Source organism: Trichechus manatus, unplaced genomic scaffold, assembly GCF_000243295.1.
Source record: "Trichechus manatus latirostris isolate Lorelei unplaced genomic scaffold, TriManLat1.0 scaffold00012, whole genome shotgun sequence".
Taxonomy (NCBI): Eukaryota; Metazoa; Chordata; class Mammalia; order Sirenia; family Trichechidae; genus Trichechus; species Trichechus manatus.
Window position 1 is genome coordinate 17931347 of NW_004443948.1, and position 17604 is coordinate 17948950.

A 17604-nucleotide genomic window follows, 5' to 3' on the forward strand; every position below is an offset into this window, starting at 1 on the left:
AGCAAGAATTTTGGCTTTATATGTTGTTATTTCTATTCTTCAGATTTAAAAATAATCGTGAGAAAATTACTTATAATGAATTATAGATATTTGTATCATTGCTTTTCTGAGCATTTATTTGAGTTGTCTTTAAAGTTTTAAGTAGAATCGATTTGCTAAAGGGTAATAATTCATAGTTTAAATCCCTTTGAAATGCATTCTGTTTTGAGCTTTGCATTTTTCCTTTAATTCTTGATTTTATGTTGGTTTTTAAAATATGATTTGCAGAGGAATGTAACAAAGAAACTGGGCAAGCCCTTGTTGGAATAGAAACATTACCACCGGATTTAAGGGATTTTGTTGAGGAAGACAACCAAAGATTTGAAAAAGAATTAGAAGAATGGGATGCACAACTTGCCCAGAAAGCTTTGCAGGAAAAGCTTTTAGCATCTCAGAAACTGAGGGAGTCAGAGTCTTCTGTAACAACAGGTTAGTCCATTTTTAATAAGTTGTATTTTATTATCAATAGTACTGTATTTATTGTTGGTGTTTTATTATTACATGATCACTGAAAGGTATGCTCATTGAAAAAACAAAAACTTAAGCTATCATAAGTATGAAGAAGCAGTAAAAATCATCTGAAATTCTATCACTCAGAGGTAACCATAAGTAACAATTTAGTTAGCCCCTTTGCCAGAAACTACTTTATGCATATATACCTTTATCAAGAAAAATTAGATAATTCTGTCAATGCTTTCTTCTGCCTATCCTGCCTGTTTGTCTTGGGCTTGGCTTGTCTTGACAAGAAACAGGAAGAGCTGTGAAATCAGCAAACAACTCAAACCAATTCACTAATGCTGTCGAGAGAATGAACTCTAGTAATTTCAAATTTTAGCAAAAAATAATACTGGTATATCAATGCATATTTTGTTTAATATTGAAATACCACCATTAACAAAGTGTAGTTTCTTTTTTTTTTCCAAAATTCTTAAAATTATAAACAAAAATAGTGAAAACTAAATATATATTCCAACTAAAAAGTGTATAGAAATATAAAACAGGAGATACATTTATAAAATTATCTTAAAAATATCATTCTAAAATTATTAGCTGAAGAAATCAATAAAATATTCAAAGTAAACACTATATGAAAATGAACAAAACGTGTTCTAGCAGAATTGAAAATAAAATGTCTTTTTTTCTTTTAAAGATTAATTTCATCATCACTGAATTGAGAATATATTTTAGGGTGATATATTTCTTGCTGTAGAAAAAGTGCTATTTCTTCACACTAGTTGGAGAAATGAATGGAGATAAATTAAACTGAGACATTTTCCTCAAACTCATTAGTCTCTTTTTTTTATATAACTCCTCCTCTTCATTTTGTCTGTTTCACTGAAGTCTCTCCTAATTTACACTTAAGCCTTCTATTCCTGCTAACTCAAAATAATACATATTCCCCACTAATATTCCCATATGATCAGGATTATCCAACATTACTCAACCTTTTAGTTTTGTTATCTTGTCTTTTCCTGATCAGTACTTTCCACCAGATACTTTCATAGTGTTTTTGTAATTAAAGAAAAAAATCAGTGGTAGGTATTTGGTATACATTTGTATTTCTTAGTATTTAAAATTAACTTGAAGAGATTGCAGATATACTTCTGAGAGAAGCCAGAGTACCTAAGAGATAAAGAGAAGGAATGTTCAATTCACATATAACTATTATGACAATTATCCGGACTGGGTTTAAGAAAGCGATAGCAATACTGTGTCAATAGGAAACCATGTGTCCTTTATTGAATTAATGGAAATATGTATTTTATTTGAGTTAGTAGAAGTAGAATGTATTAAGTCTATACATTTGGGAAGTAACATTGTTGTTTAAAAGATTGGTTTCTATTACTGTACTGTCTTTCATATCATATTAAGAAATCCATCCTGTCTCTGTTGCAGGGACATTTAACATAGCACAGTTGAATAAGGGAACTGGCTGTTGTTCATGGAACTGCGTATGATTAGTAGAGAAATTTTATTTCAATGCCCATAAAATCTTCTTCCCATTTCTTTTCATAGTTTTCAGAATAAGTGACTTGTCTAATTTGGTATAATACTTTCAGCATCTCAGAGAGAACCTGTATTTAAATCTCTTAGGGGCTAACTAGGTTGATGAGTGAAAAGTAGAAACAATATAAGGAAATCTTGGTCTTAAAATCCATCAGAGTGATTTGCCTTCCCTCCCTGCAAATCTTCTCAAAAAAGCCATAATGCAAGAACCATTAAAATCCAATTTCTTAGTGGTATTCAAAATAAGAATATTAATTTATATAATATTTATCAAATTAGTATTAGCCCTTCTTCTGCTGAAATGTGGTCAAGAAATCCTTGTGTATCTATTTTCTAGTACCATTCATTGTCTTACTAAAAGTAAAATAAGTGTTATGTGATGGAAAACTAATATTTGGTCTGTCTTATGCTATCTCCCTAAACCTACTTTTGCAAAGAAAAACTTACCTGAACACTTTTGTTTAGATTTCTAACTAATAGTCCCTTACTAAGGAGCTGCACGTCAGAATTACTCAGGAGAATTTTTCTGAATGCAAGCAGTGCACACCATCAGTGATCACCTAAGACTTAGTAGAATCAGAAACTCTGTGGAGGAAGGGTCTAGAATATGCATTCTTAAAAAGATAAAGATAATTCTGAGGTGTACCCCTAGTTTAGTGGCATGGCTCTAGGGTGTGTTTATACAACAGAGACATCATCCTGATGAGAGAAGAGCTCTGCCTGAATTATTATTTTATTTGTGTTACTCTTATCTTATTCCAGAAGTATTTGAGACCCTTACAACAACATACATAGCATACCCCCATGTTTGTTTGTTTTTAATTAAGAAACCAAAACAAACAAAGGTAGAAAAAAATAAGGTAAAAGTGGTTAAGATTGGAATGAATGTATTCCATAAGATTTTATACATTTGCCCAGAAGTGGCATGCAGATTTGGCTCTGGGACTTCTTTATATACACCATTTACAAGTAAAATATGCTAATGTCCTGGGAAAGTACAGCTGGTTCCTGAGAAGGGAACCTGGTAGAATGCATAATATCCTCAACGTTCTTAAGTTCCTTGAAAGCAGGGACTAAGTGGCATTCTTACTTATATCTCCAGCATCTCGTATAATAAATGACGTATCACGTCCCATGAATGTTTTCTGAATTGAATGCAATCCCTAGGAGATTCTGGAGAGTTTCCTAGAGACAATCCTCAGTGTAACAGAATATCAAGATTTCAGAAGTATAGCCAAAATAATTCTACAGTAGGGAAGTGAGGGAAAATTGTGTGGTGCAGGTGTAACTCTCTGTTCCAGATGAATTTTAGGTTTAACTCAGGTGGTGCAGTGGTTAAGCATTCGGCTGCTAACCAGAAGGTCAGCAGTTCAAATCCACCAGCTGCTCCTTGGAAACTCTATGGGGCAGTTCTGCTCTGCCCTGTAGGGTTGCTATGAGTTGGAATCGACTCCGTGGCAATGAGGTTTTGTTTGTTCTAGTTCCTCAGCCCCTACCCGCCATTTCCCTGAGATTTTGTTTGGAGCGGGGTGGGGCCTAGGAATATGAACTTTTATAAGTTACACTGGGGATTCTGTGTAGTCAGCTTAGCATGGTTCCATAGGCTGCCTTTTAAAGGTTATATTGAATAACATAACCAGGGAATACGCCTAAGTAGAAACACTCGCCATCACCACCACCATAACTCCACTGCATCTACACGAAGGTGAACCAAAGCAGCAGGCTTAAATAGTGCCCTCAGAATTTGGCGTTTTCTGTGACGTCCAAACAAGTGAATGAATCCCCTATATTATATAACATATAACATGGCTAGAAAATCTCCTAAGTAGGATATAGCCATTAAAACACTCGAATGAAGCATCCATAGAACAAATAAATGATTTGGAGCCCTGGTGAAGTATTGGCTAAGAGCTCGGCTGCTAAACAAAAGGTCGGCAGTTCAAATCTACCAGCTGCTCCTTGGAAACCCTGTGGGGCAGTTCTACTCTGTCTTATAGGGTCGCTGTGAGTTGAAATCAACTTGACAGCAACGGGTTTGGTTTTAGTTTAGGTACAGGAATATTGCATACCTCCATAGAGAACTAACTAGTCATTCACAGTGAAATGAGTTTATTTAGGAATTTGTAGCTGTAGGTAAGGAACCAAGGAAGACTTTCAGGATAAATTAAGATTAACAAGTGTTAGAGAAGTAATCACCAGCTGTATTCTGAGTATTAGTCTGAACAATATATACTAACCAAAGAATTAGTTAGTATATAAACTGCCAGTTAGGACATAAAATAAACAGTGTGGTTTCTTTTTATTGAGTTCCTACCTTTTACTCAGGCCAGCAGTGATAAGTTTTTATGGGGTTATAGGATGAGTAAAATTCATTGTGGTATTTACATGGTAAAAGCCAAACTTTTGTCCTACTGTTGTTTTTAATAAAGAAGTGGAAATTGCCTAAATGTGCAGTAGAATATTAGTTATATGAGCCACCCATACAGAACACAGTATAAGCAGTAAAATTTCTATCGACAAAAATATTTACTATACTGTTATAAAACTGTATATTCAGAATAATTCCCTTTTCATTTAAAAACAAAATGTGTGTATATAGATGAAGTCTGAAAATATGTAACATCAAATATATTAATAGTGCGTATCTCTGGGTAGTGGATAAGCGTTTTTTATTTCCTCATTTTGCTTGTTTGTTCTAGAAAACATGTTTTTACTCTTTGGTGTAAAAAAATGAAGCCAAAACCTATTTTCTTTTTATGCAGGTCCTCTATTATAATCTGTCTCCCTCATACTTCTTCCAACATTACTTTCCTATTAGTACCCTGAGTTTCATCTAAACCAGATTACTCCCCATTTCTCTTAAATTTAGAAAACTTTCCTATCCTTTAAAAATGTCCTCTTAACATCAGTATTCTTGAAATTTTACCCATTCTTTAAGACCTTTCTCATATCCCAAAGTCTCTGCAAATCCCTCTCACATAACCCCTGTAGCAACTATTATCCTTTTCCTCTGAATCCCAAACTATTCTCACTACCAAATTTATCATATTCCTCTTTATGTCCTTATAGTGCCTTTGCATATGCTATTCCTTCTGCCTGGAATCTTCTCCTTTCTCATCTTCAAGATAATCCTCTCTACAAATCCTTCAAGGTGCAGCTCAGTTGGCATTTCTTCTAGAAAGTCTTTCTTAACATGCACCATCATCCCACATGTGTGTATTGGGTCCACAGTGCTTATGTATAGAGATCCTTGTGCATAACTCGGTTACTGCATTTAGCACATGGTATTGTAATTGGGTGTATATCTACCTGATTTTACTGAAAGTTTCTTAAAACAAGTAAACTTTTTTTTTCACATTTTAATGCCTAGCATAGGACTGACAATGGCACAGGCTTAATAAACAGTTTGTGAATGCAGTTTGAGTTTTGGATTCCAGTCTCTCAGGGTTTCAAATCCTTGTAGGTTCACCTATTATGATTACAACACCACTCGTGTAAGTCCCGTAGGAGATACATCCACAGGGGAAACTCTAGAGGAAATGGTTGTGTATGACATTAAGGCAGAGTAATTCTGCATTACTCATAAGGTTGTTGGACTCAAATTCCTATGTGAAAGGAAACCTTAGCCCTGGTGTCCTAAGGTGGATTTGATTATGTTGATCAGCTAAGTTTTTTGTTTTTTTGTTTTTTTTGCTCATAAGGGCTTATTTTACCTAAGACTCTCTAGGTTTCAGTGCTGTAGAGCAGTGTCAGACCAGACAGATTTCTTTGGTGCTTAATTGCAGTAGGCTCACATCCTAATAGCAATCTTTGACATTTTATCTATTATGGTGAGAAGAAATATAGAATGGAAAAAGCAAAGAAAACCTTTATCAACAGGGAGTTTTGTTCTGTTAAACACTAAAGCAACTGGCTTAAGCACGTATCACAAAGCCTTCCAGGAATGGAACCCTCCTCAGCTGGAGGCAGTCCAGGGTTTTCTTTACTTAATCTAGCATAAAGAACTGAAAGACCATTGCAGTTCAGAGTCAGGAACTACAGAAATGAGAACATTTATCTTCTTTTAACTTCTTGCCTTGTTATGCATATTATAAACTTTTCCACTTCTAGTTTTCCTTATCACAGAAAATTTTACCTCCATTAACCTAGTTACTCATGCCAGGAATCTAGAGTCATCCTTTACATCTAGTCTCTAAGCTTTATGTCCAAAATATATGTTGAATCTAGTCATTCTTTTCTACCTCTGTTGCTGTCTTTTGTCCGAAAGCACAATCATCTCTTGTCCGTACTGTTCTAGTACCTTCACTGACCTCTAGTTTCATTCTTCTCTCTAATCCATTTTTCAAAACATAGCTAAAAATGATTTTTTTTTAAAACTTGCCCTGTTGCCATCTTATTTAAAGTCTTTATTCACTTTCAGTTGTACTCAAAACTCTTTTGTGACTTAAAGGCCCCTGATGATTTTGCCCCTACCTGTACATCTCTTGCCATCTCCTCTTGCACTATATGTAGTCCAGCCACACTGGGCTTCTTTTGGATCCAGCCCATGCTTGCTACATGGGCTCTTCATTCTTCCATCTGGCAAAGCGAATCCATCTATCCCTCAGCTTAAAGATCCTTTATCCCATATCCCACAGCCTAAATTCACCACCACCACCACCCAGTTTTACTCCTAGAATGTGCTATTGTAATATTGTCATAATTTATAATAATGAGTGATTCTTTGGTTAATGAATTCCCAGTAATTGACCATAAACCTCATGAAGGTAGTGACTAGCTATTTTGTTCACAACTAGATTCCCAGTGCCTAGCCTCGTACCTGTCACACAGATGCTTAATTAAAATTTGTTGGTAAATGAATGATCATGCATATACTTTGAAATTATAATTTAATATTTCACTTTGAGAAATTCTTAAAATTAATAAAATATTGGATAGGACAAGAGTAGTCCTATTGCGTCCCACCAGATAGCTGAGCAAGGACCCACTTAATTCCAGTAGCATCATAGAACATTTTAGTGTACTTTCTTATTCCCCATATCCATTCATTAAATTATTTATTAGTTCGTTTGTTCCATTATGTTGTTATGTGCCTATTGTATGCTAGATATTGAAGAATAGCAATACAGAAGGGAGAGAGCATCCCTACGCTTGCGATTCCTACAGTCTAGTAGGGGATCTGACCTTTAAACAAATACAGCAATAATTAAGTCATAATAGTGGTAAGTGCTATTAAAAAGAAAGTATAAGTTACTCTAGAGTAGTGATTCTCATCTGGGAGTGGTTTTGCCCCCCAGGGGACATTTGGTAATATCTGGAAATGTTTTTACTTACCACACCTTGTGGGGGGAGTTGGTGGTGCTACTGTCAATTTAGTGGGTAGATGCTGGAGTGCACTGGACAGCCCTCCACACCAAAGAATTATTCAATCCAAAATGTCAGTAGTGCTGAGATCAAGAAACCCTGCCCTAGAAGTTTATCACTGGGAGACCTAGCCTAGTCTGGAGTAATCAGAAATACTTCCATAGGGAAATGGCATTTAAGCAAAAAGGACAAGTAGAAGTTACTAGATGGGGAGAGAGAGAGAGTGGGTCAACATACAGGCAGAAGAAAGAGTATATGGAAGGATCTGAAGGACACATCCTTCCTTTGGTATATTAGTAAAGCCAAAAAACTTAGTGCATGTTTCCCTTTGAGCAAAGGATAAAGGGCAAAAGATGATGGTGGAGAGAGAGACAGACGCCCACTTATGTAAAGCCTTATAGGTTGTGAAAGGATTTTGAAGTTGTCTATAAAATACATTCAGAGTACATTATTGGCCATAAGGGTTGAGTTCAGAAAGTAAGTAACAGTTGGAGATATATATTTGGGAGTTATCTTCACATGGATAGTATTTGAAGTCTTGAATTTGTAATGGTACCAGTTCGTGAAATTGTTTTTGTTTTTCCTTTGCCAGTGCTCACCTGCCAGGGGCAGGTTCAGAAGATTGGGTTCATTCAGGGTTAGGGCCTCGTCAGATGTGCTGTCTGTGGAAACTCAGACCAGGATCGTATACAAACCAAAAGCTTTTTCTTTTTTTTGGTAAATTGCTAATGATTTTCCAAAATGAGATTTTGGTACTTACCATGTCAGAATAATTTATTATGAATTTCTTATCTTAAACTATAATGAATGCTTCTTCAGTAATTATTTAGAGTTTTGTTGGTTTGGATTTTTTTTTTTTTTGGTAAATTTTGTTGGGGAGGAGTTCATTATGTTGAAGGATATTTTACTTTAAATAGAAGAGTAAAATTGGTTGTTATGTAAATTCAGAATTATTAGAAATATGTAGATTCATCTTAGTATAGACTCTCTGTGATTTATATTAGATACACAATTGATTCTTTTCTCATGAAGCACAAGCGGGAGAACCAGAATATCTAGAGCAGCCATCAAGAAGTGATTTCTCAAAGCACTTGAAAGAAGAAACTATTCGAATAATTACCAAGGCATCACATGAGCATGAAGATAAAAGTCCTGAAACAGTTTTGCAGTCGGTAAGAACTTTTCTTTTAGCTCTCTGAACACAGCCATGTTGGCAACATTTCCTGGGAATGTGATGGTGAGTGACCTGTCTGGTAGTCAGGAGAGGCAGGGTCAAGTGACAGCTTTGCTATAAATGAGCTCAGTGACTGGGGCAGGCACCTAACCCCAAGACTATAACTTCCGAAGTTGTCTGTAGTTTTAAAGACTTTTCGTATAGGTGTCAGTCTTCCTTTTAGAGAATTATGAAAAATCAGCCGTAGACTAAATTGGCCATTTGATTTTAAACTTTTAATAGAGTAGTATAAAATTTAGCAGTTCTATTCTCCCCTACCACTGTCTCCATCTGGAACCTTATTACATTAGAAGAGTTGGGAATTTAAGGTGTAATTTTTATTGCTGCATGAAATGTGTTTAACAATAAAATTACTAATGCTCTAGGTTAGAGTATTATTAGTGGGAGCAATGTGATCTTACAAAACTGTTGATGCATATTTCAATAGGATGTCCTGTACAAAAATTGGCACTCTTATCTTACTATATTCTGATTCTCAGGTATGTCTTTTTATGTCAGTAAATTGAACAAACGTATCAGTATTGTACTATGTTTTTTAATGATATGATATCCTGAAAGGTGTGATTTGAAGAATTTAGAACTGCAAAACCATTCAGTTGCTGTGGTTGTCTTTTGTTTTATTAGTGAGTATAAGCCAACTCCAATGTTGATTTCATCATAGCTGATTTTAGTGTTTGAACATCCCCCTTCTAGAGAATTGGAAGGAAAGTACATGTCAGAATTTTACAACGCAGAATTTTCTGCTAAGTAAGTGAATTTAACCTAATTGCAGTGAGGTCTTTAATAAATAAGACTTGATTAAGCAAAATTTTCAATAAATAAGAGTATTTTGTTAATTACGTTGATGAACTAAATAATCAGAAATTACTTTTTTATTTCTTCATTTCCTGTTTGGAAATTTTTGAAAATATATGAATACATCATCTTACAAAAAAAAAAAAAAAAAAACTCTGAGTATATTAATGTAATTAGATTTATTTTTTGATGATTCCAAACACGGTATAAAAATAATGCCTCAGAGACTCCAAATGAGCTTTGATGAATATCTGCTAACTCTGAAGTATTTAACGGAACATGCTTCTTTTAATCAATCTGAGATGCAGGTTTCTTGGGAGATGGTGGAAGAGATACAACCCAGGGCAGGAAAAAGAGCCGAGTGATAGGTGCAAGAGAAACGTTTTTGCCTGATATAAAAAATTATTTTGCCAGGGCCTTTGCTAATTAAGGTTTTTATTTGTTAAAGCCTACATTATGGCTAATAAGAACCATCCATTTAGCTCAAATCAGAAAAACAAAAACATTACGTATTATATAATCATTTTTTAGTTCGAATATTCGTATGTAATTTAAATTCCCAGAAATTAGCACCTAAATTTTGATTATGTACTTAGTTTCTTAACATCAATATCATCTTGTAAACTAACAACCTGCTGCCTTGTCTTTTTGAGTAGCACCCAGTTGGTCCTATTGTCTATACAAATCCTGCAGCAGGCCTAAGAATGTGTTAATGGCTGTCTGGAGAGGCCTGTGGTCCTTGGTCTCATGGTTAGTTGCTTAAAAACAACAAAAAACCATTGCTTTTGGTTTGATTCTAACTCATAGCGACCCTATGGGACAGAATAGAACTGCCCCATAGGGTTTCCAAGGCTGTAAATCTTTACGGAAGCACACTGCCACATCGTTCTCCCGCAGAGCAGCTGGTGGGTTTGAACCACCGACCTTTCAGTTAGCAGCAGAATGCTTACCCACTGCGTCGCCAGGGTTCCTGGCCAGTTGCTTAGGATCATGGTAGTCACTCCTTGTTTGGGTTATCTCATTTAATACTGTAGTTCAGAGGTTTAATTACGTAGGCTAAAAAAGTCTTCAGACTTTGAGTCAGACAGTCCTGGGTTTTTGAATATTGGTTTTACTCCGTACTAGCAATGCAACTTTGAATAAGTTGCTTGATTTCTCTAAACCTCACTTTTCTTTTCCACAAAATAGAAGTGATTGTGGGATTAATTAAGATGATTTCTTTGAAAATACCTGACATATAATAGTCACTAAGTAGTTGTCTCCGTGGCACACAGCAACGAAGTAGCTGTTAGGTCATTTCTTTTGCTTAAACCCTAGCCATCTTCCAGATAGAACAATATATTATTAAGTTCCAACTTCAATGTAAGAATTCCCTGGAAAGTTTAGAAGCACAAAAACCGTAGAGAGATATTCTCAAAATAGTTAGGCAGCTTGAGCCTTAGCAGAATGTCTTCAATTTTAAATGAAATACTTTAGAAAATTTGAGAAGTACAGAAAAGTAAACTTCAAGAAAGAATCATACATATTCCCACTACCAAAGTTAATCATTGTTAATATGTTGATATGTTGGTACTCTTGATTTTATACACAGGTTTGGGATTCATTTTACATAGTTGAGTTACTAATGCAGATACAATTTTATATTTTGCGTTTTCTATTTTTACTCACCTACTGATAACATAACCACTTCTCCATGTTATAAAGTTTTGTAAAAAAACAAATTTAGTGGCTGAGTATTATTCCATTGAGTGATTCAATTCTTGTTTACTTACCCATCCCCCTATTGCATATTTGTTTATATTTTTATATTATTATAAACAGTCTGCTTGAAATAAAACTTTTCATATTTCAGATTATTTCTTTAAGATCAATTCCCCACAGTTGACTTACTGAATTAAAAACTGTGGTCGTTTTAAAGTTCTGTGGCCAAAGGGATTGTAGTTATGCAGGTTTCTAACAACTCTTTTATGAGACCATTTATTTATTTATTTTTTACTCGCGCTCTTAACCAAGCTCTGAACCAGTGTGACACCAAGGCTCCCGGATGGTTAATGAATTTCAGGTATTTAATAAAAATCTTTTATTTAACACCTTTCAAGTTTAGCCTTTTTGGAAGTGTTTCCATAGGGCCTGATAATAATAGAAAAAACTAACATAAATGTATTTTACCTCAGTGAACCCCAAAAATGTCACCTTTAAATTCTTTTTGAAAAAATGTAGTGGTTTGGGATTACCTAAACTTAATGAATGATAACCTCAGAATTATTATTCTATGCCCCAAGCTGCTTTTTTTTTTTTTTTTTTTCACTTTTCAGCCATGTTATTGATCAGCCTTGGGCTGCTAAAAGTCTTCTACAGTAACTGAGGAAGGCTTACAAAACTTTCATTTTTCCTAAGTGCAGTTTTGTTTTTCGAAAGGAATAAATATTTTATAAGGATCAGTATTCTAAGTAATACATTTCCAAGTTGCTACTTGCCATAATGCCTTAAGTATGTTTTTTTCTGTTTTTAAGATACTTAGATAGTTAATGAACTTCAGGTAATTAATAAAAATCTCTTCATTATTTTTGCAACTTATTAACTGAAGAATTTAACACCTTTCAAGTTTAGCCTTTTTTGAAGTGTTTACTTGGATTGATTTGCTAGTGACAAATTCTTCACCAGAAAGTCCAGACAGATTTCTCAGTTTACCTGTTTGTATTTCACTCTTATGAAAGGAAACGTGGAACAAGTATTCTTCACTCATATGCTGAAACGATGAAAAATCTCTAATTAAATATCATGGGCCAAGCGTATGGCTATAGGATATGTGTGATAGTCATAAATGAGCTATAATTATTCAAATATAGCAACTTAAAGTCACATAATAAAATAGTATAATACTGATAATACTTGCCATTTATGGAACAACTCTTATGTACTGGGTGTTGGGTTAGCTGAATATCATCTCTCATGATAACTACAACTATGCAGATTGGTTATTGCCTTTTGAAGAGTTGAGGATCCAGATTAAGAAAACCTTTTCTAAAAATCTTACGGTTAAAAATACCATGTATTTTAAAAGGGAAAAATTCCAGTCTTGGCCATTAGTTTTGTTTTGTTGTTTAGTTATTGCCTGTGCACCTCTGGAAAACCAGAAAATGTTCACGTGCTGAAATCTGCTCTAAAATTCACTCTGTATTATTCTTATAAAAACGTCTATTTTATGGCAGAACTGTGCCTAGGAAAATATCTATGCTTAGGAACACTGTTCTTTATAATGCAAATTGAAATTACTTAAGCTGCTTTCAAACACCTTAAGTACTTTAAAAATGTGTTTATAGGTAAATAGTAGAACATGCTAGTTATAAATCTGTTTAGTGAAATAAGACCTTTTTGGAGTTACTGGATTTTTCTTAACATAAACATCAACTGCATAGACAACATTAGTAAATGTAACTTCAGTGTTTATTATTTTTAAGGATTTGGAGTCCAGAATGCTTTGTGGGTTAAAAAAAAAAAAAAGAAAATTTAGTGTTTGGGAGGAAAAGGGAAAGCTGTAGATCTTTTACTTTTACTTGATTGATGCATTTGCCTCTACTGTTCAGTTTTAGGTGGTTTCATTTCAAACTAAGCAAATGCAAATGTTTTAGAAGACTAGAAAGTCTATGCACTCAAACCTGGTGTTTCCATTGTTCTCTTTTCTAATGTTGATACTAATGATTTTCTTCTGCAGAAACCTGAAAATGCCACAAGCCGACCACCTTCTAACCAGCGAGTTGTAGAGGTGGCGATTCCTCACGTAGGGAAATTTATGATTGAGTCAAAGGAGGGGGGTTATGATGACGAGGTACCTTTGTTATAGCCCTCTGCACGATTCCTACTTATTTTTTGCTATTTAATGAAAGTACTTTGGGCATGCCTGCACCCTCACACTTATGTCTGTTGCGCATAACGTACAGCTTTGCCACCCATGGTCTGAAATTACCATACCCGTTGCTAACAGAACTTTGAATTTTAAATGCAAATTTAAGTAGAAAGCTTACGGAATTTGTCAAAAGAATAATTTTATGTTTCTGAAATGCTTTTATGTAGAAATAAATTAATTTACTCTCAGGTTGATAGATTACTGTAGGATTTGTTTAATTAATAGAAAACTTTTGAGCATTTAATAATTTCATTTTCCTTTCCTGTTTTACTTGAATTATTTATAATACTTTGCCCAACATTATCTACCAGAAAATCCTACAGCATCATTGCAAAATAGATAATTGATGTCTTTGTTTCTGCTACTTCTCCGTGTGCCTGTGAATTGAATGATTCATCAGCATTACCAAGTGCCTGCAGGTATTCACAGTGGCCCCTCCATCTTACTTCTTCTTGTCTCTTCACTGTTAACACTCATCTATTTAGGTAATTTTTAAGCAGTATAGGAGCCCTGGTGGCACAGTGGTTAAGAGCTATGGCAGCTAAGTCAGCACAGTTCGAATCCACCAGCTGCTCCTTGGAAACCCTATTGGGCAATTCTACTCTGTCCTGTGTGGTCGCTGTGAGTTGGAATCGACTTGACGGCAGTGGGTTTTGTTTTGGTTTTCAATAGTATGGAGACATTTTTACTTCTCATGATATGGTTCTTAGGAATGAGAACGTCTTGTTATCCTGGTCTATTCAAATTATTTCTTCTCTTTTCTGCTTTTCTCTCTGAGATTCTGAGAGTTATTATTTTCTGTATCGGAGTTAAGGCCAGTAAAGCCGCTTCTGAATAGTAACAACAAAGAAGACCATGTCTGTGGGTGGGGGGACATTTAAGAAAAAGCTTGATGTATTTGCTCATTTGTTGATTTTTACTGGGGTAGATAACTGAGAATTAAACATATATAAAATAGAGTTTTCCAAGTAACTTTTTTTTCAGATTTACTTCAAGGTTATAATCAATTTTTAAAAAAGAGTCATTCTCCATAATCAGAAGTGTTGCAATGACGTTAATATCACCGTGCTAACATAAGAAAGCATGGGCTCTAAGGAGAATATGAAGCAGATCTGTGAGATAGGAACTGGTCAGAAGGGTTTTTCTTAAGCATATAATGTTAGCTATATTGTAACTCTCAGTGTCTAATCCAGAATAAATACATGGTTAATAAACTTCAGTGAATCAGATAATGAATGCAGTCTCTTGAATTGCTCTAATGAGATAGCTTCACAGTGAATTGAACTATTTCATTTTGCAGATACTTTAAAATGTAAACAGCTGAGAATAATAAGCTATTATGAAAACAAAGAAATACTTTAGTATTTAGTAATTAATAACAATACATTGTTCCAAGGAACTTTTTATTATGATATTGGCTCTGGAAAATTACAGAAACTGGCATGCTTTTAATAAAAATGTTAATGTATTGATCAAGCACCTAAGTGTTAAATGTTTGTATTAGAGTGAGCCTGGCATTTAATAAAGTAGAATTGTGATTAATCATTTAACACTGTCTTTTGTGTAAGTGCTTATGCTGTTGGTTGTTTTTTTTTTTTTTTTAAATGATTGGACTGACAGTTTAACAGTGCATGTGCCTTGGAGTATTTAAAAATAAGTCATGTGGATGCAGGGCTGCTGCTTACAGATGTGCAGATCTTATAGTTGTGCAGGGATGCCTAGCCAAAAGGCAGAAGTGGGGTTAAAATTGAGCTCACTCAGGGCAGCACATTTTTCTGATTTGTCTGTCCAAAGGGATGTGCATTTTTTAAATTTCTCAGTTCAGAAAGGATGCCTTTTTGCAGTTTGCACAAAGGCACCATATGAGCTAGCTGTCGCCCTGTATGGATGATTTTGAAAGATGCTTACATGCATATCAGATCACATTTGGTATATAAAAAAAACAAAAATGCAGCATTTGATATATAAATCGTGAAATACAAAGGAGCTTTTAACTTGCATGTAAAGAATTTATTTTGGTTTTTGATTTTTTTATGTTAACAATTCAAAAACTCTTACTTTAAATCCCTTGTGGCAGATCATGATGACACCGAACATGCAAGGTATTATCATGGCGATAGGTAAATCCAGGAATGTATATGACAGGTGTGGTCCTGAAGCAGGGTTCTTTAAGGTACAATTAACATTTTCATTTTCTTCTTCTTTTTTTAAATTAAACTTTTGAAAAATGTTTTATTTTCTTCACTTAAATCTGGTTTACCTGTATAGATTTTCTTTTCCCATTTTAGCCACGGCCACCTGATGTTCCGGGCCAGGGGGGTGGTGTTCTCCTTTTATACATAAATCCGAGACTGATATATTTTCTTTTACTCCAGATAATTCAAGAAAAACAATGTATTTTACCTGAGTTTCCCTAATATTGCTCCTCTGATTCGTTAGCAGAAATTTGAATTCTATTTTATATCTGAAGGGAATAAAGGGAATTGATGAGTAATAATAGGAACTGAGTAACTCCTTCTAGAAATAGTTTATTTTCTTTTCATTATTAATACTATTAGTTCATATTTTTTCCTTTAATTTTATAATTATTTGATACTAAATTTCTTTCTTCATTTCATGTTTCTAAAATGATTTATCATATAGTTCTCATTTATGCTTCGTATTCACTTGTTTTCCTCATGATTAATTTTTGATATTCTAGTCATTTCAAGACATGTGAGAACATCAAGCTAATGCAGTGCTCCATGACTAGATTTTTTTTTCCTTTAATACCAGATCTTTTAAATGTTTTTGTTACAGCATTATATGTTTTCATATTTAAATGATGAAAACACCATTTATGTCTTATCATTTAGTTAGATTAACCAGAAATCTTCCTTAAATTGTTTTACTGTTCTCCCTTTTTAGTGTTTTTTAAAAACAATTTTATTGAAGTATAATTCACATAGAATAAACTACACTCTCCTTTCTCTTTTGACATTGTTGTTAGTGGCCATCACGTTGATTCCAACTCATGGTGACCTCGTGTGCAGAGTGGAACTGTTCTTTAGGGTTTTCAAGGCTGTGACCTTTCAGAAGCAAATTGCCAGGCCTGTCTTCCAAGGCACCTCTGGGTGGGTTTGAACTGCCAACCTTTCAGCCAATGGTCAAGTAATTAACCATTTATGCCACCAAGGGACTCCTAAAATTTTCCATGTTCTACTCTCATCTGGCTCTGTCTTTAAAAGCTGTTTACTTTTACTTTTTTTCATTATATAGTGCAACACCAAGACCTTGTGCCTTATATCAATACCGTATTTTTACGCAAATAACACACACCTTCTTCGTTTGTTTGCCAACCACTCCCTCCCCCCTGAGGTATTTTCTTAAGTGTGCTATGCTAATTTTTTTTTTTTTTTACAGCAACATTTAAAAAAAAAATTGTGATGCCGGCACTTACAAAAACACCTTGCTGGGGGTGGGTGCAGTTGGCAAATAAACGTAGAAGGTGTGCATTATTTGCCTTAAAATATGGTAAATATTTTTGAATTTTTTAAATTAGGATGACCAACCATCCTTTTGTACCTAGGATAAGGGGATTTCCCAGGATTTAGAACTTTGAATACTATACCAGAATGTCCCAGGCGACTTGTTCTAGTACAGGCTGTTCACCCTAATAGGATCCTATATTGAAAAACTACTCTTAAACAAAAAAAGAAAGAAAAGGAAAAGAAAATAATTTACTTTTTTGTAGTTACGTTTCCTTACTAATTTCTTAATTTTTTATGGTAAAAAATTCATCCACATGCCTAGGTGGTCTGCATGTCCTCTTAAAAAAACAAAAAACACTGAATATATGTCTTATAATATTTTCATCTATTTCTTGTGGAAAAATTATCTATAATTTACAGTGCGATTGTCATTTTTTGTCAAATGATGTATCTTCAAGTTGAATTGGAAATCTCATTTTTATTAAATTAATACATGCACATAGTTTGAAGAGTCCAACTAATTTTACATACTACAAACAACAGTCATCAACTTCCCAGCAGTCACAGCTTTCAGATATTTTGTCTGATCCTTTTGGCATTTAATTCCATATCTTTAAATAGCATGCTTGTATTTTTGTAATTCTTAAGTTACACTTTAACCGTGGGATTCCCTATGTAATACTGTGAATGATAAATAAGCCTTCTTTTCTTGTCCTACATATACGCACTGATATACACAGTTCCCGTCCCTCTATCTTCATGTGCAATAAGCCTTCTTTTCTTGTCCT

The 17604-nt window shown here is 34.3% G+C and overlaps 1 protein-coding gene across 6 annotated transcripts in view; it reads left to right on the forward strand.

Annotated features, from left to right (window-relative positions):
- Positions 1–17604, forward strand: part of USP25 (ubiquitin specific peptidase 25) — a 157148-nt gene that overhangs the window by 115461 nt on the left and 24083 nt on the right. For 5 of the 6 annotated variants that reach the window (XM_023726642.1, XM_004371346.2, XM_023726644.1 and 2 more), the window contains 2 exons: positions 268–468; positions 8443–8582. In XM_023726642.1, coding sequence (XP_023582410.1) covers positions 268–468; positions 8443–8582 — 341 coding nt within the window. Of the gene's footprint in view, positions 1–267; positions 469–8442; positions 8583–13154; positions 13269–15423; positions 15520–17604 lie in introns of all 6 variants that reach the window. The other variant, XM_012554132.2, reaches the window with a different exon arrangement.